Source organism: Chlamydotis macqueenii, chromosome 1 (assembly GCF_036417535.1).
Source record: "Chlamydotis macqueenii isolate bChlMac1 chromosome 1, bChlMac1.mat, whole genome shotgun sequence".
NCBI classification, from domain to species: Eukaryota; Metazoa; Chordata; class Aves; order Otidiformes; family Otididae; genus Chlamydotis; species Chlamydotis macqueenii.
The window spans coordinates 119,154,101-119,175,295 of NC_141556.1; the positions used below are offsets into that span (position 1 = coordinate 119,154,101).

A 21,195-nucleotide genomic window follows, 5' to 3' on the forward strand; every position below is an offset into this window, starting at 1 on the left:
GCATCAACTGCTGCTGCAGCAAGCCAGATCTGACAGTGTCTTCTCCAAGCCAGGCAGAAACCCCTGGGCCGTGCAGAAATGGAGAGTGTTGTTATCCTTTCTGCCTGCATCATGGTCTGATATGGGCATATCTCAAACCGCAGTGCTAAAGGTTCTTGGAAGAAGCCATCTGAGTTCCTTCAATTCCCTAGTATAATATCCTGCAGTTAGCTAACACCAGTAAAGTACTTATGGTTGAAAGGTAGACGAATCCCACAAAAAGGGACCATTTTATTGTGTGCCGATGTCTTCCTCAGTGGAGTGTTTATGTTACTGGCCAGGTTCTAGACCCAGTAGAGAGTAAGCAGATATGGATCCTGTGTCTGGAGGTAGGGATCCAGCTGCTTTATTTCTCCTGCTGCTCTGACACTTTGGCATTTAAGGATGGGTTTATTTTGATGTTGCAGTGTCAAGTGACTCACTTCCCAAAGAAGCAGGCCTACTGCCGGATCAAGCACTTACACTTGTTGCAGTTTTTTGTGGTTTGGGGATCAGGTGGTCCCAGTGGAATACCTATCACAAATGCATTATCCCTTTCACTAAAGACCAAACCAAATATGTTTTGTTTTTTTTTTTCTATCTGACTGCAATGTTTTTCCAGAGGATGCACTTCTCTGTAAGCCTTTCCCCATTCAGTCACTGATAGGCTGGAAAAGCATCCTTTTACACAGCCTCATGCAAGTCTCAGGCATTGGGAAGTCCCATTTAAAATTTCAAAATGGCAATGAGGAGAGGCTGTTCTCAGTGGGAACTGAAATTTCTCCTTAAATTATATTCAGGCAGTTTTCATGTGTCTATGAATTTCAGCCGGCACACGAGTGCCATCAAATACCTTTTTCCTCAGCTCTTAAGAGAAGCTCCACATAAATCTGCATTGCATCCCCTGATTGGATTAGGTTACTTGTCATTCTGGCTGGCAGTCTACTCTAATGTTTTTCAAATGAGAACAGAATGCTGGAACATGTCTGCAAATGTGTCAAGCAGCTGTGTATGAGAGGTTTTGTAATGACATAATGCAATACCACTCCTATACAACAAGCACCTTGCTCCATTTCTCACAGAATGAATTGGAGCTGTAAGCAGAAAATATATTCTCCTTTGGTTTTACTGGGAGGGGAACAGCAAAGGAGAGAGCACCAGGACAGAAAGTATGTTTGAATAGATCTTTCTGTGCTTATGATGGCATTAAATATGATTAGTCTTACAAATCCTCCCCTTTCACCTGCACAATGGTGGTGTCAAAATGTTCTTACATGGTCTTACACAAGAAGGAGGAAAAGTCTTCTTGAAATCGTCCAGCTCTGATACCCACTTTCAGCAATCCAGGTGCATATTAGCTCCTAGGGGAAGAAAAAAAAGCATTGTTTCTATTCCTGTCTCACTCATTTTTAGAGAGGGTACTCAGCACTGCAGGCAGCAAGGTACCAGAGGCTCCTGCCAGGAACACACAAAAGCCATTTTTCACCCTGTTCCACCACCCATTTCCTGTGTCACCTGGGACAAATCACTTAAATGACGTGGCATCTGTCTGCCTTGCCACAGTTCATCCCAATTATCACTTCTGCTGGGACGGCATGAATCATTCTGTAGAAATTCTGGTATTCTCATTCACTATAGACAGCACACAGAGGACAAATTTAGATGAGAAGAATAACTTTGAGGCAGCTACAGTGAGATGAATTCTGCCTTTTGTCTCTGTATTTCATTCTACTCTTATAATAGAAAGGTAGAATAATGTTTCCTTATGTGGCCAGGGTTTTATGAAATTAAGTACATTTAAAGACTCTCAGGTTGGCATTGGAGTATCTCCACTGGATGTTAGGTCCTAAAGGATAGATATAGTATCAACACAGTATTTTCTGTATTTCCCTCTCTTCCTCTCATTCTGCAGCCCAGCACATCTTGTTTGACTACCTGACTGCACTGAATAGATATTTTTCATGTGCTGTCACCACCCATGTCTTTTTTTTTCTCCTAGCTTATTAAGAGTTGTTCTCTGTATACTGAGTTCTGAAAGGGGGACATTTTCATTAGTGGCCCACCGTGTTTTGCAGCCAAGCAGTTGCATCTTTTGAACAGCAGTGAGGTCCCTTCTGGAGTGTCAGCTTACTCTTTTGACAAACCCTCAAATCAAAATCCCATAATTTAAATATCACAGTTTTATGTTCTGCTTCTAAATTAAAACACCAGTGGGAATCTAGTCTTGGCATTTTGGTCTTTTTTAGCATTCAGTTTCAAGCCAGCTTAAAACTGACTCTCTCATGCAGGGTGTAACCCAGCCGACTTTTCTCCAGTGACTTTGCAGGAGAAATGCCAGTGCCATGGAAAAGTTCTATAAGAGCGTTGGCAAGCTAAAGATATCTCAGTCTTTGCCAATGAGCATAAGACAGATAACAAAATAAACTGTGACTGTCTCAATTGTGGAGCTGCATGGAGAGTCCCAGGTTTCAGAAGGCTCCTGCAATGCGTCAGTAAGCAGCAACGGCAGCCGATGGTCAATGTGGGTAATGTGTGGGGGGCTCCCGCCCTCCTCCACTGCTCCTGCTGCCCTTGCTGGGAGATGCAGGGGTTCAGAAGCTCCAGCTTTTTTTTTCTCAGACTTCTGTGACCCTGAGCTCATGGTGATGAGGAAACCAGCGAGAGACCCCAACCCTCTGAAAAACGAAACTCCTAAGTCAGCAGCTGCCTGCTGAAAGGGGAAGGGATAAGTGCACAGTGCGACAGGTTGTTCTTTGCGCATCTCGCACTGGACTGCCTAGGCTTCAGCAGCTCCAGCCCCTCATTCACATAAGCATTCAGGAAAGCCCGGAGCAGATGTCAAAACAGAAAGTCCCTTACACAGATCCAGGAGCAAGTAACAGGAACAGCTTTCAACCTAGGTCAACAAGGGACAGCTGCACTAGGATTTCTTTAGATTACGACTTCTTTTTTTCACCTTAAAGCTATTGCATACTTTCCTTCCCTAATCACTTCATCAAGCTTATCCTTGACTTCTCCATAATCTTTTTTCATTCCTGATCTCTGTCCTCTGATGGAGAAGGTTGAGGAACCATTTTGTTTGGATATAGTATCCCTTTTTCTTGCTTTATATGTCCCTTTGGTTTTGAGTTTTTGAGGAAAAGACTGTGACCTCATATGCACGTAGCACAGCAAGGGCTCTTTTGTTCATGTGCTGGTACCAGTATTACCATGCGATGGCAATATTTTTTCTTTATTTTTACTATCTGATTTTAACTTTAGATTTTAGCTTAGGGGTTAGAATATTTTTGAAGTGGTGTCCTAGTTAAACCAGTTTGCAGTATAGATTAGGCTCACTTCAAGCCAGAATTATTTTATAAACATGTTCAAAAATCATATTATATTGCAAGTCTGTATTGTGTCTTAGCAGTTCCCCAGGCCATATATAAACCCTGGCTCACTTCCTTCTCTCAACTTATTCTATGCAAACTCGTATCAACTGCCCATGCCGCCTTCTTGGTACTATTCCATTTGCCCTTTCTCTTTGGGTTTTTGTGTAAGATTAGCTCCAATAGTCCAATAACCAGCTTGGTATCTAACGTGAAATTCTATTCACTGTACATTTATATTTTTTTTCTCTTTTGTCGCTCTTCTCTTCATCACTTTTGCTCAATCTACAGTCCCAGCTTGCATTATTTCTTATTCCCCAGTACTGTGGAGCCAAAGCATCTGTTCTGGCCTACAACAGTTACCAGAAGTGCAAGCCAGATTCTGAGTGATGATATATAGCATAGATAAGACTCTGTATAATTCTGATTTAACTTTCATTTTGCAGACCAGCTAATTACGCCCCCCCCAAAAAAAAAAACAAAACCAACCCACCTGAAAAGGCAAACAAAACCTCAGCTCTAATGCTTTGCTTGTCAATGAAGCAGATTTGATTGGAAGTAACCGAGAAAAAGGGAGCTGAATTTAATGATTTTATAGCCCTTTTTCAAAGTAAAAGCTTGGCTTAAATGTGCTTTGTGAGTTAATCTGAAAGACATTATCTCAAAATAAATCCTCTGAATTCCACATAATTTTCCTAAATTCAGTGTTTAATTTCTACTGTGCTTTGCCTGTATGACCTCTGATATTCTTTCTTTGATCTACCTTTTAAACATTTTCTTTTGTATCTCTTATGTAGGAAAGCAAGGAAGAACATGAAGCAACAGGGGTATAGTATATTCAGACGTTTTGCTTTCATCTTTTGTTTGTGTGAATTTCATTCCTTTTCAGTCTCATTGCTTCACGCAAAAGTTAGTAAATTCTTGTTTATGAAACTAAATACACTAGTCTTATATTCTGCTAGAGATAATTATTGGTCATATCATAGTCTTATTGTTTGAGAACAAAGATAAGCCTTCAGTCATAAAAAATTGTAAATGGAAGATAAAGTGTCTTTCGCAGATTCTTTAATAAAATTTGCTAAGGACTCCCAAGACAGCTATATCTTTGACAGTTGCTAACTGACACCATGCTAATTACATTTTCAACGTTGTGAGTGTAAAGGAGTCATTCTGGCAATTTAGGCAGTTTTACCTGTAAAGGAAATATTTTCCTTGCCAGAATTTGTAAGAGCCAGGTGCAAATCCTTATACACTTTTCTGCTTTGCCCAGCATTGCAAGTTTATGCCTTGAATATTTCTTCAGTGTTCTCACTAAAACTAGTGATTACTTAGGCTATTTTCCACTACAAACCTGCGCTTAATAAGAGGACACATTCACATCCTCCCGCTTCCAGTCTGCAACGCATGCATATACACACGTGTACACGTACACATGCCTGCTGTCAGAGTTATGCACTGTGGACCTGGCAGCTGAAATGGAGCTCCTGGGCCCGTGGGCAAGGGATGGGGGCTCCTGGTGAGGCTGGCAAGGGCCGTGAAGGCTGGTTAGTGCATCCTGGCACCACTAACTAATACTTCAAGCATGAAAAATACCAATTTTTTCTGCAAAAGGTGACTTGAATTTTGAACTGAAGCTGTCAGTATCTGAAAGATGTTGCTTGCGTGGCCCTTTTTCAGAGTGCTAATGAAAGGCAGCTCTCCTGGGGGAAGATGCCAAAAGAGGCAATATTCCTTTGGCACGAGAACTTCTAATCTAGCTGACCTGTGCAGGCGTTAGTATTGCACTTCTGGCTTTGCAGGGATGATCCCTTAGTGCAATGGTTTTCCCTGAGAAGCAACAATTCAAACCAGGAATCTGATCAGAACAGATCCATGCCCAAGCACATGTTTCTGCTTCACGATTACTGAATTTATTTCATTCTTACTGAAGGTTCAACTTTTGGCATGTCTAACTCTACAGCATAGAGCTTCAAAGCACACACAGCCAGAAACTTTACTGAATTGCTTGAGATGTCCTCTATATGTGTTCATCTATGTCTGTACAAATTCACCCATAGCCTGTAGGACACGCAGTCTAACTTTCTAAACAGCATTTTGCTTGAGCAGCTCAGACGTGACTCTCATACAAACAGTACGTGTCTGAGAGGAAAACCTAAGGTCTGTGCTGCTCATAAACTACCTACAGCCCTGACTGAAAACCCATTATGTATTTGTTGATTACACCAGGAAGAAATTCCCATAATTTTTGTAATCTAGATAGTGTATGAAGGTATGACATTTTGAGATAAAGCTTGTTTATACACACAGGAGTGCCTTTGAACAAGTGCTTGCTGGAAAAGAAGGAACAGAGAAGCCTACGATGCAATTTTCTGTTGTTTTTCAGAGTGAAATTACACTTTAAAGCTTCATTTACTAGCACTTTAAAGACAATAAACACAGATTGTTGTCTGTTACATAAATGCTAACTTTCAGATAACTAGTTGGTTGACTGAGGCAGAGGACTATTGCCTTTAAATTGTGCCATTTCTCCTATGTAAAATAGAGAGATAAGAACTTTTGAAACAGAAACAAGGCTATGTTATCTGACTCCGAATGATTTTTATGTAATTCAGGAGCTTAGTTCCTATGCCATGAATCTTGACTTGTTTACTGCTCCAAGAAAGCATGTAATTAAAAATACTAAACTTTCGATCATATTTACATGTATTTAATTTTCTCATTTTCTCATTGTGATCTTGAATATCTGTTTACAGCTTAACCATGTACTTTTTTCTAACCTCTCTAAAAAGAGAGTTCTTATATTCCAGCATTTGCTTATTAACTCCACAAAGCTAGAGCCCTGGCATGTTAAGATTAAAAGCTCGATACCTTACTTCTCTGTTATATTTTTTAAGCTCAAATAATATTACATTTACTAGAAACAGAACAATTGCAAAGGCAGAGCTCTGCATTGCAAGACTGTTTATTTTTCCTTCAATTCCTACATGATAACTACATCTATTTTCTATAAAAAAGGAAGGAGAAGAAGAAGAAGGAGAAGAAGAAGGAGAAAAAGAAGAAGAAAAGCAGGAAGAGGGAGAAGAAACTGAAGAGGTGGAGGAGCAAGAAGAGTCTTAGTACACTTCCCTATGACACATTCTTTCTTGAACAGGTTTTCAGGTAATTATTAAGATATCCAGCACAGTTTCTAAGTGTTCTCAAAGTAACAGAAACTTGAAATTTTTCTACATATTGTTGGATACAAGAAAGGAAAGAATGTACCAAAACCAAAAAAGGTATTATGCATTTGACACATAACTGTTAGTCAGAACTATTGCCCTTAAAGAGTCTGTTAATTTTCCCCATTTCTGTGGCACCAATGAATCTGACTTTCCTACACAGCTGTCTCTGTGATCCCTAACACCCAGCAAACACTGCAGTCCCTTTGATCCATTCCCCATTGCTCTTAACAACCGTCACCTCCCTGCCCGGCTTCTGATACCTGCTTTGGGCGCGTTCCTTAGCATCTTCCTGTGGTACCGCCTAGCTCTCTACTGTGTCCCCTAAGTATAAGCAACGCAAAGGACAGCATGCTAGGCGTGTACTGCTTGAGTGGTCGGCAAGTGCTCAACTGATGGGACAAAAGTACGCTTAACTGTTAGACTCCTTGCAGCTTCTCTTTCATCTGGGATAAGTATTCGTCCCTCTCCTCTCTTACTCAGCTACTGATTTCACCAAAACTTTTAGGAGCTTCATGTCTCAAATGAAGCCTTCGCTCAAATTTAGTTGAAATATTAAAAAAAAAATTACTGGGTAAGGGAGAGGAGCCTGACCAGAAATACAGCACACTGTACAGTTACACTAATTGCCTTAGAAGCTAGGCCAAATGTGACTTTAAAACCTCAAGAGAGGAAGCATCTGTGAGGCAGAATTTGTGCCTGTATAGATGTATGAGCATCCAGCATCGCTCAGGTTTTGTCAGCATGTGGTTACAAATTTAATTTTCTGGTTTTCTTCTTCCTCTTACTGTCTCTTCTCCTCTGCACAGAAATAAAGATCAGACAATTACTTACTAGAGACAAACTGTTAACCTACAAGAAAGTTGGCATTTTCAGCAGATTTTGCCTTGGGTGGTGGGACTCCCTCCTGATTGCAGACACGGAGTGTGATACACTTTTTCTAGAACTAGTTGGATTCTCTGCTGACTCTTCCTCGGAGGTAGTTGCCATAGGTTTCACCAACCGTACGCTGATGTGGAGACCCAGTGCCTCAACAAGACAGAAAATCTCTCACTTCTTTCACGCTGCCTCTCCCAAACCAAGTTCCTCTGTTGCATGGGAATTAATTCATCCCAATGTTGTCCAGTGTTTAGACATGTTATATCACAGGAGGAGTGCTAAGTAAGTTCTGATCTAGTTTTCCTTATTTTTGTTCAGGAAGCAAAAGCTGGAGCAGCCCCACCAAATAAAAGAAAATCACTTTCTCAAGCAAAGCATCACTACCCTTCATGCCTGTAGACTTGTGAACATATAAATACATAACAGAACAAAGACACCACTCTGTCGTACCTGTGGCCTTTATATATATATTTGATATTCCACTTGCTTGTTAAAATGGATCTTGTATCTGACTGGTGATACTTCAGTTGATTGTTATATGTTGGAATAGAATTGTCTGTGTCACATATTAGAGTGTAAGCTCCTCAGGGCAGGAACCATGTCTTTCTCCATGTTTATGTGCTGCCAAACACATTGCTGCCACTCAGCAGATAACCGCACTCACACAAGTGATGTATTCAGAGAAAAAAAAAATCAGCATTGAAAACTGCAAAGAGGCTTCCTGTATACAAGCTATGTGAGTCACTTCTCCCTCAGCTGGCTTTTGAAAATGATTGATTTCCATTGTACAGCAGTTTAAATAAATGCATTTTGTGTCGTATCTGCTCTTTGTCTGCAAAAGCATTCATGTAATTCTAGCAAGCTGCACTAAGACCTGTAAAGTTAAGTTTTCTCTGCTCTCAGTTGTAGGCTATACAAAGTCCTTCACCTTGCCTTACGTTCCTCCTGATGTTTGTGGGACTCCAACCATGAGGATACACAATCTGCATTGAAAGAAAGAGATGCCCCAGTCCCTTTTACTGAAGCTTTGTCAGTCTTCATGGATACACCTGTATCCACTGGGCCAGGGAGGCAGAGAAAATTAATCTATATTCATGCTGTAACTGTTGGTTAGAAGTTCACTGAGAAGGAGGGAGCTTGGATTTCAGTCCCTTGTTCAGTTACTTTTAATGAGATTTATAAAAACTGCTTATAGAGAAAGGGAGAGGGTGAGAAATGCTTGTTGCCAAAGTAGCCCACAGCTTCATGGAGAAAACAATCTTCAAAGGAACCACAGGTTTATGTTTAACTCTGAACAAGAAAAGGATGGCTTTTCAAGTTGAGATCTATACTGTGAGTGCTTGAATAATAACTGAACAAACAAAGGGGAAGAAAAATTCATGGAGATTTCCTGAATATCCCGAGTGGATACGTTTTTTTGTTCATGATACATCTAAAGTTGCAATTGCTGGGAGGGAATGGATGGGAAAGCAGTGCTCTCTGCGCTGTTCTTGCGTTCATAGGTGATGCTGAGCTCAGAACTGGCGGGTCCAGCTGAGGGAAGGACCTTGGAGTACTCACATATAGCTCACCAAAATTGTCAGCTCATCATGCAGCAGTGGCCAAGACCCAGCAAAATGCTGGGCACTGTCAGAAGGACAGCATGGCATTGCTGCTGTGGAAAGTCTTGCTGAGTTGACGTTTTGAGCACTTTAGAATCATAGAATCATAGAATGGTTAGGGTTGGAAGGGACCTTCCAAGGTCATCTAGTCCTGCAAGGAGCAGGGACATCCCTGACTAGGTCAGGTTGCTCAGAGCCTCATCCAGCCTGGCCTTGAACGTTTCCAGAGATGGGGCCTCCACCACCTTTCTGGGCAACCTGTTCCAGTGTTCTATAAGTCGCATCGTAAAAAATTTTTTCCTAATTTCCAATCTAAATCTACCCCCCTCTATTTTAAAACCATTACCTCTCGTCCTATCGCAACAGGCCCTACTAAACAGCCTTTCCCCATCTTTCTTGTAGGCCCCCTTGAGGTACTGGAAGACCGCTATCAGGTCTCCCTGGAGCCTCCTCTTCTGCAGGCTGAACAGCCCCAACTCTCTCAGCCTGTCCTCATAAGAGAGGTGCTCCAGCCCTTTTATCATCTTTGTGGCCCTCCTCTGGACCTTCTCCAACTGGTCCATGTCCTTCTTGTGCTGGGGGCTCCAGAACTGGACACAGTACTCCAGGTGGGGTCTCACCAGGGCAGAGTAGAGGGGGAGAATCACCTCCCTCGACCTGCTGGCCACGCTTCTCTTGATGCAGCCCAGGATGAGGTTGGCCTTCTGGGCCGCAAGGGCGCATTGCCTCCTCATGTTAAGCTTCTCATCCACCAGCACTCCCAAGTCCTTCTCCTCAGGGCTGCTCTCAATCCATTCCCCGCCCAGCCTGTATTTGTGCCTGGGATTGCCAGGACCCAGGTGCAGGACCTTGCACTTGGCCTGGTGGAACTTCATGAGGTTGGCACGGGCCCACCTCTCCAGCCTGTCAAGGTCCCTCTGGATGGCATCCCTCCCTTCCAGCGTGTCGACAGCACCACACAACTTGGTGTCGTCAGCGAACTTGCTGAGGGTGCACTCTATTCCACTGTCCATGTCGCTGACAAAGATGTTGAACAGGGCCGGGCCCAACACGGACCCCTGAGGGATGCCACTCGTGACCAGTCTCCACATGGACATTGAGCCGTTGACCACCACTCTCTGAGTGCGGCCATCGAGCCAACTCCTTATCCACCGAGTGGTCCGTCCATCAAACCCATGCCTCTCTAGTTTAGAGAGAAGGATGTCGTGCGGGACAGTGTCAAAAGCTTTGCACAAGTCCAGGTAGATGATGTCAGTTGCTCGTCCCTTGTCCACCGATGCCGTCACCCCGTCATAGAAGGCCACCAAATTGGTCAGGCACGATCTGCCCTTGGTGAAGCCATGTTGGCTGTCACCAACCACCTCCTTGCTCTCCATGTGCCTTAGCATGGTTTCCAGGAGAATCTGCTCCATGACCTTGCCAGGCACAGAGGTGAGGCTGACCGGCCTGTAGTTACCTGGGTCTTCCTTATTCCCCTTTTTAAAAATTGGGGTTATGTTCCCTCTCTTCCAGTCATCGGGGACCTCACCAGACCGCCACGACTTCTCAAATACGATAGCCAGTGGCTTGGCAACTTCATCCGCCAGTTCCCTCAGGACCCGCGGATGGATCTCATCAGAACCCATGGACTTGTGCACCTTCAGGTTCCTTAGATGATCCCGAACCTGCTCTTCGAGTACAATGGGCAGTTCTTCATTCTCGCAGTCCCTGCTTGCACCTTCTACAGCTTGGGCGGTGGGACAGGAACTCTTGTCGGTGAAGACTGAGGCAAAAAAAGTCATTGAGAACCTCAGCCTTCTCCATGTCCTGGGTAACCAGGACACCAGTTCCCTTCCGGACGGGGCCTACATTTACCCTGGACTTTCTTTTGTCCCCTACGTACCTATAAAAGCTCTTCCTGTTACATTTTATATCCCTGGCCAGATTCAGTTCTGCCAGGGCTTTGGCCTTCCTTACCTTATCCCTGGCCACTCGCACAGCCTCTCTGTAGACCTCCCAGGCTACTTGTCCCCACTTCCACCCTCTATAGGCTTTCTTCTTCACTTTCAGTTGGTCCAGGAGCTCCTTGCTCATCCACGCAGGCCTCCTGGCCTTTTTGCCCGACTTGTTTTTTATCGGGATGCACCTCTGCTGAGCTTGGAGGAGGTGCTCCTTGAATATGGACCAAATTTCCTGGGCCCCTCTTCCCTCCAGGGCCGCCTCCCATGGCACTTGGCCCATCAGGTCCCTGAAGAGGCCGAAGTCCGCCTTCCTGAAGTCTAGGGCAGAGAGCTTGCTGTGTAGTTTCCTTGCTGCCCCGTGGATCTTGAACTCCACCATGTCATGGTCGCTGCAGCCAAGGCTGTCCTTTAGTTTCACATCCCCGACCAGTCCCTCCCTGTTGGTGAGCACAAGGTCGAGCATGGCACCCCTCCTTGTCGGCTCCTCTATCGCCTGCAGGAGGAAGTTGTCATCCACGCATTCCAGGAACCTCCTGGACTGCCTGTGCCCTGCCGTGTTGTCTCTCCAACAGATGTCAGGGTGGTTGAAGTCCCCCATGAGGACCAGGGCCTGTGACCGTGAGGCTGCTCCTATCTGCCTATAGAGCACTTCGTCCGCTCTATCCTCCTGGCCAGGCGGCCTGTAACAGACCCCTACCGTGACGTCCCCTGTCCGTCCGCATCCTCTAATCTTGACCCATAAGCTCTCTGTCAGCTCCTCCTCCATCCCCAGGCGGAGCTCCACACACTCCAGCCCGTTGCTGATGTAGAGAGCGACACCCCCTCCTCGTCTCCCCTTCCTGTCTTTTTTAAAAAGCCTATACCCCTCCATGTTGACACTCCAGTCATATGTGTCATCCCACCACGTTTCCGTGATGCCAATGAGGTCGTAGCCCTGCTCGTGTGCAAGCATCTCCAGCTCTTCCTGTTTATTCCCCATGCTGCGTGCATTGGTATAGAGACACTTCAGCTGGGCTCCCGACAAAGCCGACTTGCTGGCTGGAGCTACAGGGGTGCTATTGCACCGCAGTTTGGGTTCATTTGCACTTATCTGTGATCCCTCCTCAGCTTCTGGACCCTCGGTGCTGGCACTGGCGCCATGCTGACAGCAGTGGGCTGAACTGTGCTCCCCCTCCCCTCTTTGTGCAGTCTGGTCTCTGCATCTCAGGGAGAATGTAGTGGTGTGAGAAGAGGTACAGAAAAAACAACAATTAGAGAGGATGAAACAGCTGCTGCATGAAGAGACTGAAAAGACTCTTCAATTTGAAGAGGAAGCCAAGGCATTTACAAAAATCATGAAGGCAATGAATAAGATGAATGCGGAACAGCTAGTCAAAAAATCCTGCAATACTGTAATGAAAGTTAATATTCACAGTTAATATACACAATGAAATTAGCAGATCAGCTTGAAAGTGATAAAAGAAAGAACTTTTTTGTATGGTGGGTCGGGAACTTCTGGAATTTGTTGTCACAGGATGTTATGGAGACTGACAGCGTCAACAGACTCAAGAAGGTATTGGGCAATGTCAGAAACAGGAGGCTTGCAAATGGACACTACAGCCTAGGATGTGTCCACCCATATCCCTGATCTAGTCAATCGTGGATGCTGGGGACTCGGGGCAGAAGAAAGTGAATACGGCGGACTTGCTGTCCCTAAATAGCATTGCCCATTTTCACTTGGTAAGACTGAGTCTGGGTCAGGTGACACTGACCTGACCATTTCTCATGTTCCTGCAGGTGGTTACTCTTCCCGGGGAAAACGTTCCCCATCTTGCCAGCAGCTGAATCGATGTGTCAGTGATTGCTGCAGTAGTTCTGAGCAAGAGGCTGATCTTTTGGGAGTGTGGGAGATAAAATGAAAACAGAACTGTTAATCACTTTGGAAATGCAGTTAATCCAATGCAGTGAGCATGAGCTGTGCAACAGCCGATGTGTCTGTGGTAGCCTTGACGTATCCCCAGGCTCTCTGAGCTTCACATGGCTGAGGAACCATGGGATCCACTTTTCTCCCCATCGATGTACAGAATGAAGAGCCTGAGCATACTCGGTGCATCAGGCAGGGCCACAGGCTCTGTGCTTGAAAAAAAACCACCACACCGTGCATATTCAAGTGTTACTGGTTAAGGCAGAAATATGGCAACCATCTTCTCAAGAGGGTGTAATCTGGAAAGCCTGTCAGGGAATGTGAGGAATGTTAAGCCTCCCGTACAGGAGTGACGCACTCCCCTGGTCTTCAGCGGGTGACTGAGGTTATGCTCAGTCTGCAGTGAAAAAGCAGATGGGATAGCGGCTGGTCGTACTCACCACACAGCCCTTTGGTGTGTTCCTCAGGATCGTGCTCCTTAGCATTTGCTGATCATCTTTTCTGCCAGACGAAAGGAGGTCGTGAGTATGCAAAGAGTAAACTAAAAGCTGACTGCTGCTCGGTGTTAGCTGTAACACTAATTCTGCTTACATAAGCTTGATACTTTCTGCAGTAATTTAGTGCACTAGGAAAAGAATTAAGTCCTTTCTAACCACAGCACAGTAGTAGAGATATGTGAACTATTGACTTAAATGCATTTGAAAACATACGGTCTGCATTTTAATATCATTTATGTTTTACTGGGAGAAAGTAACTGCAGTCGGCTGTCCGGGCGCGCCCGGTTTCACGTGCTTCAGGGAACTGTGGATGCGAAATCGTACCGGTGCACCACAGATAAATACAAAACATCACACTGTTTTTCCTGACACTTTGGTATGTAAAGCATTTTCCTTAGATGACTGATGCTAGAAAATTCTAGTATACTGAAACAAGTTAAAATTAGAAAGGCTTCAAGCTATGCTTCCACAGATCCATACGTGTCTCTGGATGGTGGCTGTTTGCACTTTGAAACGATTGATTGTCAAGTTTAACAGACTCCTGAAGTGTAAAAGAAATGACTACAAGTACCATCACAAAGCAGCTAAGCAGATAGGGCTAGTCAATGGCTTATTTTAGAGGAAAATAAATATTAGGAGCTTCATTCTGTTGCTAGTAATAAAGGGTTTTGAATAACAGCTCCAGAAGGCAACCTGGGCCGTGCTGTCTCTTGCATGAGAGCACTTCTGAGCCAACAAATTGTCTAAGACATTTTCTCTTTAAAAAATTCTAAGGGAAATTCATCGGAGAGAAATGAAACTGGTCAGTAGTTTTGCCAGAACAGCACTAGGCCCCGGTCAGTGTTTCTGGTCACCTTTCCAGCCGCCAGATCTGCTCACCTGCCTTCCAAATAATAAGACTTGCTAATAGTCTTCTGTTTACTGCGAGAATATCAGTGTTAAAGGAGATAAGAGTATTTATCTGTATCCTTTAACAACTTCAAAAGGCTGGAAATACACTTGACAAACCATCTGGGAAGCTGAAAATTCAAGACTGTAATTTCTTCAGAAGGCAGATTGGAAGTTTGTGGTTTGATGTCAGATGTCTTGCTGTTTCTCTGGTTGCAAAGTCATTGCCATGCATGTAGCAAACCGAGGAAACAGCAATTCTCAACTGAGACTCATTCTTAATGAGTTACTGCCACCATTTTGCTCACGGGGAAGTAAGGTGCAGAGGTGGGATGACACATTTAATACCACATATCAAGGGCATTAGAGTTCAAATCAAATGTGGACTACCTGCTGTGCATTCCCCTGCTTCAGAACATTCCAGCCATGATTTTGCATGTGGTGATGACTTTCTGTCACTAAATATTTTGAATAAGTTAGGTTGAAAAAGACCCTTAAGATCATTAAGTCCAACTGTAAACCTAACACTGCCAACTCCACCATTAAACATGTCCCTACGTGCCACGTCTAAATGTCTTTGAAATACCTCCAAGGATAAAAGTAGGAAGGAACTGTGGGGTCCTTATCTCAGAGGGATGAAGGATGAATCTCTGAGAACATCTAGAACGGCTTTACAGTGACCACAGTTTATGTGAGGAGCAGTAGCTTTCTCTTTCATAGTGTTCAATTTGTGAGGAACAAAGTTGTCACCAGGAAGAGAAGTTGAGTTTTGATGCCAGGTCATCCAAAGCCACTTTTGACCACAGACTGTTCAGTTAACATCCTTGCACCTTACTTTCCCTATGAAAGAGAGGAAATACTTGTAGAAAATTTATGGCAATAAAATCAGTATCAATGCACTGATTGAAAGATGAAAGTATAACTGCATTTTCTTTCTTTGATAAGGTTATTTGCTTCTGAATTGTTCATTCCACATCAAAATGTTGATTTCTACTTTTTCCCCATCTTATTGATGTCTGACAGCTACCTTGTCCTTTACATAATATCTTCACTATTTTCTCACCTGTCTCTACTATTAAGCAGCCTACGGAAGAAATGGCTGAAAAAATGGTCAACTTTCTTCTCGCTCGCTGGCCTAGATCAGAACTGCTCTTGCACAAAGGCTTTTTGGTGATTCCTCTTCAAAAATACTGTGTCAGTGTCTTTATTATCTCATCATTTAACAAGCATGTATCTACACACATCTATGTCCTCCAAAATACGTGTATGTTTATAGTCATTTGATTGAGGTCAGATTCATATGGCTTACACATTTACTAAGCAATATCTTTTGAGACAGAATAGAACTTATCTGGGTTTCCTTGTTCATTGAGAAAGTTGAGAACATATTTCTGAAATTGCAGAAGCTACTCCTTTTTGTAAGTAGGAAAGGATGTCACACAAAGCGCCTTCCTGTTAGCTAGCTGTGATTTTGCTGATAGGTGTGGAAAAAAGGTGTTAGCATCTCTACTTTTTCAGTGGTGTAATCCTTCAGGAAAATGTAACCCCAGAAAAGGAAGCCTGGAGGCAGAAAACAATGCAAAAACCTAGAAGAACTTATTTTTTTTTTCCTTAACTACTTAGCACCTGAGTGGGACTTGACAGATCAAAGACTGAAGAGAAACCCTGCCTGCGAGCGTGGCCCCATTGGCAACCCACCTCACACAGGGCCTGCACCCCATGCAGAAGCCCCGTAGCTGTGTGCTGGCGTGGGTGCTTTCCCCTCTCCCGAGTCACTAGCTCAGCACCTGGCTGACGAGATGGAGCAAGCCTCCATGCACCCTACCGATCTGCTGTGTCCCCCTTGACACAGAAGAAGGAGACCCCCGGAGAGAATCACAGAATAGTTTGGGTTGGAAGGGACCTTTAAAGGCTATCTAGTTCAACCCCCCTGCAAGGAGCAGGGACATCTCCAACCAGATCAGGTTGCTCAGAGCCCCATCCAACCTGGCCTTGAATGTTTCCAGGGATGAGGCATCAACCACCTCTCTGGGGAACCTGTTCCAGTGTTCCACCACCCTTGGTCCCATCAGACAGCTGGGAGGTACCCACAGCTGGAGGGGAGCCTGAGGAAGCCTTCCTCCTATCATGGACACTATGTATTGGCAACTGGTAAGCACACTGCTTTCTGAGTTAGAATAAAAGCTATCCTGTCGCTGCTGCAAACAGCTCTGGACAGCAGTGCTCAGTAGTTTAAGCTGACTTGATCATGACACAAGCTGGGCACTCAAGGCCCATTCTCCTTTTTGGATGGGGAGGATTTCACCTCTCCTGCTGCAATCACGTGCTGCCCATCCTGCAAAAGTAGCCTTGAAGGGGTCGATGTGACAGAGGGGACCTGGTGAGCAGAGCAGACGACTTCAAGATAGATACCAGGACACAGTGGAGCACAAAGGTAGGGGTGAGGGAAGCTGTCAATGCCTGAGCATCTGACTGCCAGCTGACTGCCCACGCGGAGGGACGGCTGTGGAGCTGGTAGCAAAGCACAGCGGTTTCTGCTCTGCTGACTTTAAGGATGGGATCCTGGATAAATGCCATTTTTCTGTCAGTTCCAATTTCCAGCTTTCTGGGGAAATTTTTTATTTCTTTTTGACCTTAAAGCTTTACAATATTTGAGCAGTAAGGCCAGAAGAGAGTTTATACATTTTTTTTCTGCCGGTGGTGCAGAGTGGAGGTTGCAGGTGAGCGCAGAGCCAGAGCAGCACGCTGAGCAATGGTGAAGCCTGCTATTGCTGCCTTCGGCCTCGAAAATCACATTACCCTGATAAAATTAGCAGTCTCAGGGCTGGCCAGGCAGCACAAAGCGCATGAGGTGCCTTCTTTCTTGCTGCCCAGCCTGTATTTCCCTTCCCCCCACTATGGGGATCTTTCTTTCTTTCTCTCTTTCCTTCCTTCCTTCCTCCCTTCCTTCTTTCTTTCTTTCTCTTTCTTTTTCTTTCTTTCTTTCTTTTTCTTTCTTTCTTTCCTTCCTTCTTTCTTTTTCTTTCTTTTTCTTTCTTTCCTTCTTTCTTTCTTTCTTTCCTTCTTTCTTCCTCTTTTTTTTTTTCCTTTCAAACAAATAAATGAAGCAGATGCATCCTCTTCCAGCATCCCTCCGGGCAGGGAGATGATAATCCCTGGCCCTGGCTGATACAGCAGGCAGCAGGGCTGTGCGTGGGGCTGTGGGGTGGCAGCTGGAAAGGGCCGGGCTGCTGGTGGGTGCTTCTCCTGGGCTCCCAAAAAAAGGGCTGGTCTTCCAACCCTTGCAGCTAACTTAGCAGCAGTGTCTCGGGTGTGAAGGCTTGGTGCTAACTGAGTGATGTTTCATACCTGGTCTGGGGGTGGAGGGAAGGAAAAGCAAGAAAAATGAGAAAGAAAATAGGGTCATAAATCCCCTTTGAGCTAAACAGCATCTTCTGGTCATTGCACGTGAGCAATTCCCAGCAGTCAGCGATGGAGCATGGTGTGTTAGAGGAGTTTTGGCTTTATATGTCCTCCAGTACTTTTCCATAAAGATTACAGCATTGCTGGATTTTAATGATGTGGCGTGTTGCATTAATATTGGCTACAGCCAACTTAAATGGGTCTGGAGTTGGCATCCACATGTTCCTAATCAGATTTTGATGAAAGCTAGAGGCAATAAAAGAAAATTATATTCATCTTCTGGCCAGCCTTGGGCTGGTTTCAGTGCAGTCGCTAGTGTGGCCCATCAGGGACAAACGCAGGAGCTGGAGAAAGTGGCTCTAGCAGGACCTTGGGAGTCTGGGTGGCCAAAATCTGGACTGGGAGTCACCTGTGGTGAGGTGGGTGGTGTATTGCCCAGCTGTGGCTGGAGGTGGCGAAGTTGCCTCCACCCGATGCCCAGCACTGGGAGAGGAGAAGGTGTTGCGAAAGGAGGGGCCGGGCAGCAGCCCGTGGGCTGGCAGGGACGTGCCCAGGGTAGTGAAGGCCTCCAAGGATGGGTCCTGGGGACCATGTTTAACCAGCAGCCCCAGCACAGGATATGTCTGCTGATGAAGTTCGGCACTGGCAAGGAGTTGGGGAGCATTCCTAGTGCAGAAGAGAACAGGATGGTGGCTCAGAAAGATGCTAAAGACCCTGAAGTACAGAAGTGAGACAGAGTTTGGCGGCATGGAGTACCAACATCATGTGCTTGGGGGCAAATAAAAATTTCTGCTACAAGCTGGGAGCCTGTCCTCCTGGGATTGGCACAGGAGGAGAAAGGCTTGTGTGCATGGGTTCATCTCCAAGCTACAGGGAGCTGTAATGTGATGCAGCGGTGGCAAAGAGAAATGTGATGAGTAGATGTGCTAAGGAGCTATTTTCAGAAGTGATGTGAATACTGAGTAACATTGCAAAGCACTGCAGTGGCACCGCCTTTAGGGCAGGTACTGTGTCGTATTTGAACCCCTGCTCAAAAAGGATCAACACACATGGGAGAGGTCAGTGAAAAGCTATTCCAGGTATCAAGGTCTAGTACTGTTTGAGAGGAGGTGACAGGACCTTGCTTGGTGTAGTCCAGCAAAATTTCCAAAGAAATTTGGAATTCCCCAAAATGGTGGATATTGATAGTTGTTTTGTACCTGTGAATAGGGAAAACATAAAACTGGAGAAGGAATTTAGTCCAGAGGAAGGAGGGATAATGTCTCTTCAGGAGATGCACACTGCACATTGTACATTACATGTCATGGGGAACTGCATAAAAAATAAAGCAAGGACTGTACGACAGCATATACGGAACGTACAGGAGAGGCGGCCTGGCGTGCTGAAATGGGATCGCAGCAGGAGTATTTCCAGGATCTGGAAACATCTCTCACCTGAAGAGAGGAGGTAGCTGGTGAGGCAGGGAATGACAGGTCCCCTTCATGCTGCTGTGTGGCTTTTCCCTGTGGTGACACAGCCGAGATTTTGCAGGACTTCGCAAGGAAGCTGGGAACTTCCCTCGAGAAGTCGGCTGCTGTTAGCAACCAGGGTTTCGCTGGTGCAAATCTGCTATCTAGGGATGTCTGTAGTGTATTAGAGGTAGCTGGAGAGAGTGAATTCAACCAGTGCTTATATACTTCGTAAAGTGTCCTGCATTCCTGCTCTTACTGGCATATTTTTAGCCTGTAGTGATCTTTGTCTGACTGTTACTATTCCTAAAGTCAGCACCAACGTCTCCTCTCAAGTGCCTCATGCTAAAAACACAGGTATTTTGGTGCATGGTGTCTCAAGGGTGAACGTTGATGTCTCGTCTGCTACTGTTCATGCATCACGAGAGCCTGGCAGACACTTGATCCTTGCCGGCGTCAGCAGGTGGGTCTCAGAAATGTGCGCTGAGATAATCTCCTGGGAGCTGGTGAAGCCTCTTTGGGTTACAGACTGGCCCACACCATAGTTGCCTGTGGGGCACGTCCCAGTCCCAAAAGCTGACAGCAGGGCTTATCGATGTGCCGTAGGGGAAGGTCAGCGCTTCCTAAAGGGTGGCCTGTCAAGCTGTATTTTTTGTTTCCAAATTAAATGTGAAGCCGACAGCAGAGCCTCCGCGAGTGCCTCTTCCTTGCTTGGTGCTGTCACCCAGTGGGGTGGCACGTGGGACGCAGGTCCTGCCCCAGAAGCAGGGGAAGCAGCCCAGGGGCGATAGCTGCCATGTCCCTTGCTCAGCCTCCTGCATCGAAACAGCACGTGCCTCCGTGAGTGTAAAGTTGTCTTCTGCTCACTAGCAAGAAGTCAGCAGTTCCTGCTACAGACTAAGGCTTTATACTTATTTTTCTATATTTTACCTGCTGAGGGGTCATGGGGTTTAACGAAGCCAGTTTTTTTGTCACTTGTTGAAATTAGGCGCTGTTGCCAATGCATGCACGGAAGGAAGCAGCCTTGCAAATATTGGTGCAACATGGCGTTAAGAGGTGACTTTTCAGACAGATGGCTTCACGCTTTAGTAGTGACTTGTCCCTCATGTTTGGTTAAGCCTTTGCCAAAGAAATATCTTTTACAGGATGGGGCTTGTAACCTCTTGCTTTCACACACCTCGAAGGTGGCAGGGGAGGGTTATGCTCACCCAATCCGTATCAGATGCGGCCGTTGAGGATGGTTGGTTGCTAATGCCTCAAACTGGGCTAATGGAAAATCACTCGTGGACTGCGTGTCGCCCGGTAAACATGCCCTAACCTCAGCAAGGCTAGTAAAGATAAAAGTTCAATAAGGCGTTGTATTTGTTGACATATTAAAACACCTCACCCCACTGGTGTGCCAGTTAGGTTGACATCAAAGATGGCAGGGCGCCGGAGGGCAAGAGCCTGCAAATGGCGTACCCAAGGGAGTACATGGGGAGTCTTTTGTCTCTCGGTGACGTGGCTGGCTCTCAGCAAAAAAAAAAAAAAAAGAAACCAGCCGCCTTTCAGGCAAAAATAATGACTCCAGCAATTCTTTCCATGAGTCAGATGACTTTTTTTTGTACAAGTCATTTCTAAAGAAGCTCGATTTAAAAAGTTAATGCTTCGCAAAAACAAAGCTAAATGACCTCCTCAAATTTTGCCTAAATTTTGTTGAAAGGAACTGTTTCCCCTCTTTCCTTTGTGTCCAGGGGCCCAGAGACACTCCCAAAAAGGGAACTTTCAACCCCAAAAGAGGTGTGGGGCGAGTTTTGCCTTGTGGGGTGTTTCAGGGCCCCTGTGCAGCTGGGACAGAGAAGGGATTTGAGCTGGGGCGTGAGAGCTGCCAAGCGTGGGCCCCATGGTGCTTCTGCAGCTCAGCAGAGCTGAGGGAGAGGACCATCCAACAGGGAATTTGGGATTCCCTGAGCCTGTTGGCTGCTCTGAGCTGCCAGATCAGAGGAGCTGCCCTGCCCTGCCCTGCCTTGCTGCCTGCCCGCCACCCCCACGTA

The 21,195-nt window shown here is 45.4% G+C and overlaps 2 protein-coding genes across 8 annotated transcripts in view; both read left to right on the top strand.

Annotated features, from left to right (window-relative positions):
• Positions 1-8,303, top strand: part of SH3BGR (SH3 domain binding glutamate rich protein) — a 29,254-nt gene extending 20,951 nt beyond the window's left edge. The window contains exons 5-7 of the mRNA XM_086765546.1: positions 4,184-4,213; positions 6,402-6,545; positions 7,802-8,303. Of these exons, the coding sequence (XP_086621672.1) occupies positions 4,184-4,213; positions 6,402-6,503 (132 nt within the window). The 3' untranslated portion in view covers positions 6,504-6,545; positions 7,802-8,303. The remainder of the gene's footprint in view (positions 1-4,183; positions 4,214-6,401; positions 6,546-7,801) is intronic.
• Positions 8,304-13,356: 5,053 nt separating this feature from the next.
• B3GALT5 (beta-1,3-galactosyltransferase 5) overlaps positions 13,357-21,195 on the top strand; it is a 32,063-nt gene continuing 24,224 nt past the window's right edge. The window contains exons 1-2 of one of the 7 annotated variants that reach the window (XM_086765583.1): positions 13,372-13,463; positions 16,319-16,463. The gene's annotated coding sequence lies outside the window, so the exon portion shown is untranslated. Of the gene's footprint in view, positions 13,464-15,935; positions 16,464-21,195 lie in introns of all 7 variants that reach the window. The other 6 variants (XM_086765576.1, XM_086765557.1, XM_086765567.1 and 3 more) reach the window with 6 other exon arrangements.